Genomic DNA, 8,250 nt, shown 5'->3' with positions numbered 1-8,250 from the left:
ATTTAACAGTGCTCTGCTTTAAAATATATCTGTTCAAGCTTCCATTTATTTTTATATTTTCAATGTAATTTGATCCACTGAGAGCAACAGTGAAATGTGTTTGATCGCACAGTTTGCAGCTGTAGACCATGAAACTACACGCTAATAGCATCTGAAGCTGATGTCAAATGCTGATTGAAGATTTGATCCTAACATGAAGAATGGAAATGTACCTTATGACAATTACACACAATGTGGTTAGAAAAAGACAAAGATTTTCATTATTCGTAACCATAAAGATTACCTAAGCATTAAAAAACTATTGGTATCACCACATTAGCTCATACTTAGACAACTTAAAATCATGGGAGACTCACCAGGGAGAAGGTTATGTGGGAGTGATCAAGTAAGAAAACACACATTTGCCGAGCTAAAGGCTTGGTGATTATGTACAGTCAATTACACAAAATATACACTTTGATTTCATTATTTAGTTTGAAACTAATTCAACAGAAATGTCCTATTCCACTGAGAAAAAATGAACCTCAGTATACCAATAACCTGTTTTTAAGTAAGCTAATTTATGACTATCACCTCCAGGTTGTTGTTGAAAATAACCTTGCCATTGGACTCTACACTACACTCCGGATGACGAAGTAACTCCAAGACACCAGCTTTCAGCTCAGGTGAGGCTGTGTTACTGAAGTCCAGCACCTCAGTCAGAAAATCGAGCAGCAGCTCACCCTTCTCATCCCCCTCAGAGAAACACTCTGTAATATCCATTTGAGATGGCAGCATGTAGTTCTGGTAGCTTACTCCCTTAGAGTCCAGGAAGCTTTTGATGTCTCTAGTGGTCACACACTGGCTTATTTCTGTGTTACAGAGCTCATTCCTGTAAGTCCGCCAAAGATTTCCCCAACCACTTTCACCTGGAAAGGATGAAATAAAAAAAACAAGACCAAGAGTCAACAGCAATGGAAATGGTTCTATGCATCTGTGTATCTTCAGCAGTATGCAAATCTTTCAGATTTTTTATTTTTTTTTGGTAAACTACAGCAGCCCTATGTATCCACATGCCAAAAATACTTAAATGCTCTGTTGTCTGATTGTGGGGACAAACTAAAAAAGCTTTAAATACACTCGTATATTCAAACCAAACCACAAAAAGCATACTCAAAACACACAAATTTGCTCTTGTCGCATGGAGTGCATGGTCGTTTTGGCTATGAAGTGCAGTTCATGGCATAATATATTCACTACTTCACTGAGTCATTATGGAGTCATACATAATTGTATTACAGTTGAGCTATTTGGATTAAATAAATTAAATTGGTCATCATTCCATCAGTTCTATGGCGTATCTGATGAGGCTCACAGAGGGCTGACGCCCATTCAGCAAAAGGCAGGGTAGACTTAGGTTGGTCACCAGAGTAGAACTTTTGGCCTTTTGGACCTTTGAGGTTTATCTGTGTTCTAATGTTGCTTATGTTTTATAGCATTCTTTTGGCAACCCACCAGGAGTTAAGTGTTATTGTTTGTATTACCTTTGTCAAACTTGTCCTTGATTTAAGCGCTTGTTATAATAAAAATAAAAACTGTCTGGTGAGGCTAGGTGGTAAGTGCACCAAAGTATTTATAACAGATGTCAGCGATCTAGAAAACAATTCCGATTCTTTATGACTTAAAAATAAATGATCTGTAAATATTACTTTGACATCACTATTATTGATAAAAATCAGGGTTAAATCAGTCTGTGCTGTGAGCTTCTTTCATACAGTGGAAAGGTCTGAGGTTTTGCATGACGGAGAGGCAAGTTTTGTTTTTTGGTTCAAGTTGCCCCTGCTTGCCCGGTTCAGACAATACACTTGAAAAAGTGTCTCCTCCCTGCCTAGCTCATCATGTTTAAGAGCACAAATCTGCTTTGTCAACGTGAGACTTCTCTGCGCAGGGTAAAGGTGCAGATAGCTTTTCTCCACATCAAGACTTAAAACAAGAGCTAACTGCACGAAGCAGGACGGGTTTTGGATGCATTTGAACCTGAAAAAGTCCTATATGCTTTGTTAATTACATGTTGAGAAGGGGCACAGTTTGTAGAGCTATTAGCAGCTGCAATCAATTCTTAGTGAATCAGGCCCTGAGCGTTATGTAAAACCAAAGTCAAATCTGGTCGCAGATGCAAACGAACCTGGCCAATAAATCAGATTCCATGTTTCCAGACTGATTGACCAGCATTGCCAGCGTGGCCACTAGCAAAGCTTAAAACAATTGAGTCAGGCTTTCTCGATGAAAGCAAAGTGGTATTAATAGGGACAGTACAGTAGTGCACAGTACTGCACGAATACGCCAATAATTCAGAAAGAAGGGAAAGATAAAAGTCTTTACAATACAAGTGAATATCCACCCACTTACCAGACACTAGAATGATCAGAAGCTTCCCATTCTTGTTGAGGAGACTACGGAAGAAGCTGACAGTAGCTTCAGGATCCTTTACATAGTACAGCATCTGTCAATTTTACAAAAGATAATGAGCAAGTAACTGGATATATAAAGCACTGCTAGACTCTGCTGTGCAATGCAAGACTTTTTATTCAGCAGGGATTAATTGCCAAGGAGCACTGCTTGATGGGTATGACCTAGATGTGTCAAATACACTGTATGTGGGCTAGTTGCCTGCATCTGCAAACCAAACCTGTATCATGTGAATGAAGTCAGCCTTCTTAGTCATCTTCTTCGCCTTCCAGTGCTGCTCAAACTCAGAGGAAGTCATCTTGTTCCAAGTGAAGGTGACGTAATCCAGACCTGGTTTCTGCGATGCCAAGACTGCAGCAGGCCGCAAACCATACAAGACAAATGTAACTGATGCATTGCTGTATTTGCAAAAAAAAAGTAAACACTGGTAAATTCATTAACTGTATTGTTACTCTACATGGCTTTTTATGTAAAAGGGTTTAACATGACATTTAAGAATGAACAACCAATCCTTTCTGGGCACAATGATTATGGAAAATGTTGTGTGATAAAAGTGGGCAGATTGGCTCCGTCTTTGAATGATAACATTGCAGTCACTTATCTTAAAGATTGTTGCTTACCTGCAGACCAATTGAACTAATGACACTTTTCAACAACAAAAATATCATAGCACCTTAAAGATGTTACCTACAGTTACAACCAAAATAAAAACATTTGAATTGTGTTTTATCTTGAGTATTTTAACGTTTAAAGTTTCACACAACATTTACTACACAAAGACATAATTATGTGTTTAATGATGTTTAATCAAACCTTAATGCTTGAAGTAGGTGTTAAGAATGATCACAATACAGCAGACACTTACATAACTGAACAAAATATCAGTCTAAAGCATAGTATTTCTGCAAATGAACCTGAACTAAAAGAAAGAACACCCCATATTTCTGTTGAATCAAAAATCAAAACCCATTTTAAGGGATATGTGAAAACACAATACGAGTTTTCTAATTTGTGAGAAAATCATGTGCCGATAAAAGGCTTTACCTTTGTAGTTATGTAGCTGCTGGCTGCTAGGCTCCACCACCTCGTTATCCACTGTCGCCCCTGGGTGCCTCAGATGAAGCTTGGAGAGCATCTTCAGGTCAATCTCACCTACAGGCACCAGCACAATTTTGATTTTGAAATCCACACACTTCTTCAAATTAAAACTTTGCCCACAGAACCCAAACTATTCAATTAGAAAAACCGACACTACATTTAGTAAACCACGATGTCATCCCAATTATCTTTTTGATGTTGCATATTTAAGAAGGGGCACATGTATTTTAAGTTTCATTTTTTAATTCACTCGTCTTAAAGCACTTCTTAGTATTCTTAGTCTAAATATAATGTAGCGATAATCTCAGAATAAATACCCTTGACTCAAAAATAGAGTGCAATCACTATTATTATCAATTATTATTTCAATAAGAAACTGGACCAAATCATTAGCCATAGACAATTGATTTGGTCCAGTTTCTTATTGAAGCTGACGAGTTGTTATGCATGAAGGAAAATATGTAAGTAAAGAAGCTGAACTCGGAAAGTGTTGGATCTTTCTGATTAGATCAAATAATACCTTCTGGGGAGTTGGTAGTCGTTTCAATGGATTTTACAGTCAATTAGAGAATCTGTTACATTGCTCCATTATGATACCGAAATGAAAAGAGCTGGATCTGACAGAAGTAAAGGGTTATACCACTCATGGGAAAGTAGTACGTTTTCAGAGAAACAAATTAACCTTGCCGTGTCATGTTCTCCGGAGACAAAGTGCAGTTACACCACTGGTAAGGTCACTGTCTGGTGCTTAAGTTAAAGATTAATCTGACAACTGAACAGATGTATTAAAACTCTCGGCAGCCATAATAAGGGGAAAGGTTTTTACTGCTGCCGCCATAAATGACTGCACAGTATAGGAACAGTTTAAGTGGTCTGATTCAACAAGGCCTCCTCACCTTCCCTGTCTGCCACAGAGGCCATTTTGCTATTCATTCACACAGCACATAAATTAAGTTCCGCACTGAAAGTGTCCTATAATGCGTGTTCTTACCATCTCCACTTCCAACTCCAATGACATTTAGATGGGACTTTCCGTCTCCAATGCTGAGACGAGAGAAGAAAAACATATTGAGACTTTAGAACAGTCGAGGAATTCACATAATCCAAAGTACCAAATGTGGGTCACATTTCTTATAACTGTCAATTCTGCCACTTGGGTAAGTGAGTCCTTCTGATCTAGTGTTTCTTATACCAAGGCTTTGAATGTTGCCATGGTATTTTTCCATTTTCTGTCGCTCATCTTCAGAATTTTAATCACGCTATTGCACTTCTTTATTTGACTTGTGAGTCACGTATCTCTGTGATATACTTCTGAAACACTCAATAGAAGCCATAGGAGAAATAGAGAAAGTTGGGTTTAGTTCTCAGAAGCATGGCAGTGGATTCATACAGCTTGAGTAGAGAAAATTCCATAAATACACACAATTATTTCTAATAGAGGCACGCCTTGTTAAGCTCCTTAATAAATGTATGTTTGAGAAGTCTATGGTTTGGTTTTGTGGACATGCCAGTAACAAGCAGGATGATATAAGCCTTTAATGACAGTAACATTTAAAATTATTACCATTTGAAGACACAAAGATGCTTTCAATCCAAAGAGAACATTGTTATAACAGAGTATGTGAATGATCTCTTCTGTTATTCAGTGCTTATTGTATCTCCTAATCATCACATTACAGGGGTTCATCTGTGATGAGTTTTATTTTTCAGTGTGCAACATTCTTCTCAATGGGTTTGTATTCACTATCTGTTCTGTGTTTTGTCTGAACTTCTTAAAGATGTGGAGCATTTCTAGCAATAACACAATATCACCACAAAAGTTACATGTTCAAAACAGTTCAATGTTCAACAGGATGTTTAACATTTGGGAATGTGGGTTATCTAGTAATAATATATTGACTACTATTAATTAATTACTATGAATTATTAATTTACTTAAAACATCAAAATAACTTGCTAGAGTGATATTTTGATAAGGAATTAATTTATATTTTATTTTACTAAGCTGTATGTTATTGAAATACAAATAATAATTTCTAATGCCATAACTGCCTGTACTATACTAAACTATATGTAAAATAGACTGTAGGCTACATTTCCTTTATAAGTGGTATTTCATGTATCTTTTGATTGTTCGCCACCAGTATGTAATAAGGCTATACCTGTCATAAGTAACCGTAATTTAAACATTTCAACTGAAGCTGTGATGTTCCTTTCATTGATTTCACTTTGGTTGTATTTGTCAGTTTTTCCAAACTACCGTGAAGAAATGTCGTGCAACACCACAATAACAAAAAATATCATAATAAAAGCTTTTAACCTCGATGAATCCAAACTTTCCTCTGTATTTATATTCCTTCCTCAATGGTTCAACTGTGTAGGTTTACTCTTAAAGTACAAGTGTGGCAGATTACCTGGCCAGTATGTCTGGCAGTGTATTGTCAATGAAGTCCTGCATACACTGATGTTCAGAGGAGCGCTCCAGGAAAAGGTGGAAGGACTTCTGGTATCTGCTATCATCATGAATCAAGCTCTGCAGAGAGGAGGCCATGGCAGAGATCTGACAAAAACAAACAAAAACAAACCCGAAATATTAGCACTCAAAAGCAATTGAAGTCAGACCTTCTTTTTGTCGGCTAAACGTTGTGTATTAGGGTTTTATTAATATAGTAGGCTCTTGAATCACCTGTGTAAACAGCGTGGGTGCTGCTCTGGCACTTACAGTATGTATACTGTAGGCTATTTGTCATTCTAAAATGTACAATAGAATTTCAGGGGTAGCTTATAGCCACTACCTTTTACAGCAGCCAATTTGTTTTCATATTGCGATCATTCTTACATAACACTCGCTTCATATAGGCTACAGGATGATTATACATTTGCACAATTGTTTTGTCGTTTTTTGGCAATCATACCTCCTACTATCAGTTTGTTTGAAGCTGCTGCTCTCAGTGAATTGCAGAAATCTTACCCGACTTGCTTTAAGAAAACGACTTCTATGTGGCAGACGATTGTTCTTGACTACAGAGCTGAATCTGAGGAAGGAGTGTTATTCACAATCGCGACCAAACTGGGTTTTTTTTTTTTTTACACTGAACAGTTTACGGAAACGGTACAGCATGAAGAAGAAAAAAAGACTCAAATTGTCGAGCTTTAAATGTTCATTCGATGTGTTCACATGTTATCAGAGAGGCTTATGTGCGAACAGGTTCCTATCACATTGTGCATGTTTTACATACACCTATAAGAGCATCTGGCGTTCAGTCGAGGCGAAGCATTTTCACTTACATGTCTGAGGGGTATTAGCCTACGGGCGTGTCCTGATCCTCCGGCTTGTAAACAACCCTGCCATTCTCGCAGTGTCTCTTTAAGGAGCGTGAACTGTGCCTGTGAAAAGCCCTCAAGAGAAATCGATCCAATGATCAAACACCACGTAGGCCTACTTCTGCGAGCCTCTAAAGACACACTATGTAGCCTATGTAACTCCGGAACTCGCACTGTGTTCATAAGAGATGTTATGTCATGTTTGCTCCCTCATCTTAGTCTGCAGGGTCACATGAACTAGGCTACATCATTTAAGTTTTATGGAAGACTACGAAAACAAAAATAAATATATATATATATTTTTTTACCAGTCAATGCAGATGAATTGTTATCTAATGCTGTTGAATCATTGTTTAATTTAGTGTCTGCTTGTTAGTAGTTTATTCTTTTATGTGATTTTGTTCTTGTGATCCTTGTAAAATATGAGGCCATAAATAAAGTCATAATATAGATACATAAAGTAGGCTAACAGTAGTATAAGTCAATCAAACTTTATCTATGCAGCTTAAAATAAAAACAATACAGTTTAAATAGAATAAAATAGTGTCTCCTCAGATTGCACATTGTAAAACACAATTTGCAGTAGATCGTCCCTTTCAAGGGACCCAAGGACACTTTATATGGTGGAGGGACTAAACAAAGATGAAAACAAGAGGCACATATATATTTTAGTTTTGTTTTTTTGCAGAGATCAGTTCAATGATGGCTCAAGGGTGAAGCTGCTTTTGAGCTATGAAGCTTGGGTCTTAGGGCACTAAAGCGCCTTCCAATGGCAGCAGAGAGAAGAGATGATAAGGGTGAGTTACATGCTCCACAGTGCTGCTGGCCCTGCAGAGGCAGTGTGAGCTGAAGGTGTCTGCAAGTAAAGGCAGGGGGAGTCTTATATATTGCTTTCTTGAGAGCTCTTCTCGTCTGCTGCTGAACATTTAGTGCTCAAAGCCGCAATACGGAATATCAGTGTACAAAAATAACGCTGAAGGAATAAGGAAATAAGTGGTAAGACATATGGCAAATTCAAGGAAAGATGTTTGCTTATTCTAATGTTGATTTCACATATAGTGATCGAAAGAGAGAATGCAGTACATCAACATCTCTCAAATAGTCAAGTGCGCATCCATTGCATAATTGAAAGACAGATAAAATAAGTCTAAAATATATTATTAAAATTCACAGGCAAACAATGAATAATTGTTCAGGTGGGCAGATCCCTGGTCGTCTCTGACCTGTTAATTATTTATAGCTTTCTTAGATAGACCAGAATGAAGATAAATTCTAGTTATTAGGCTTGTTTCTGGGTATACTGCCTGGGAGTAAAACGCTTGCTTTTCTTCAATAATTCTAAGGTGATAAGAGGTCGATTTAGTGAGATTACTGATGTGT

General features: G+C 37.4%; 1 protein-coding gene across 2 annotated transcripts; it reads right to left on the bottom strand.

The window, feature by feature from the left end:
- Positions 1-378: 378 nt before the first annotated feature.
- LOC132986997 (histamine N-methyltransferase-like) lies at positions 379-6,612 on the bottom strand. Of its 2 annotated transcripts, none has more exons than XM_061053752.1 (7): positions 6,518-6,612; positions 5,961-6,106; positions 4,538-4,590; positions 3,493-3,600; positions 2,669-2,799; positions 2,389-2,482; positions 379-908 (listed from the first exon to the last, which is right to left on the bottom strand). In XM_061053752.1, the coding sequence occupies exons 2-7, from the start codon at positions 6,095-6,097 to the stop codon at positions 556-558; spliced, it is 876 nt and encodes a 291-aa protein (XP_060909735.1). In that variant the 5' UTR covers positions 6,098-6,106; positions 6,518-6,612; the 3' UTR covers positions 379-555. The 2 variants fall into 2 exon arrangements, with proteins under 2 accessions (XP_060909735.1, XP_060909737.1); XM_061053754.1 differs by lacking the exon at positions 6,518-6,612 and adding an exon at positions 6,233-6,256.
- Positions 6,613-8,250: the final 1,638 nt, after the last annotated feature.

The sequence above is a fragment of the Labrus mixtus genome, chromosome 13 (assembly GCF_963584025.1).
Source record: "Labrus mixtus chromosome 13, fLabMix1.1, whole genome shotgun sequence".
Taxonomy (NCBI): Eukaryota; Metazoa; Chordata; class Actinopteri; order Labriformes; family Labridae; genus Labrus; species Labrus mixtus.
The sequence above is the reverse complement of the archived record's forward strand: the minus strand, read 5'-3'. Positions and strand labels throughout refer to the sequence as shown.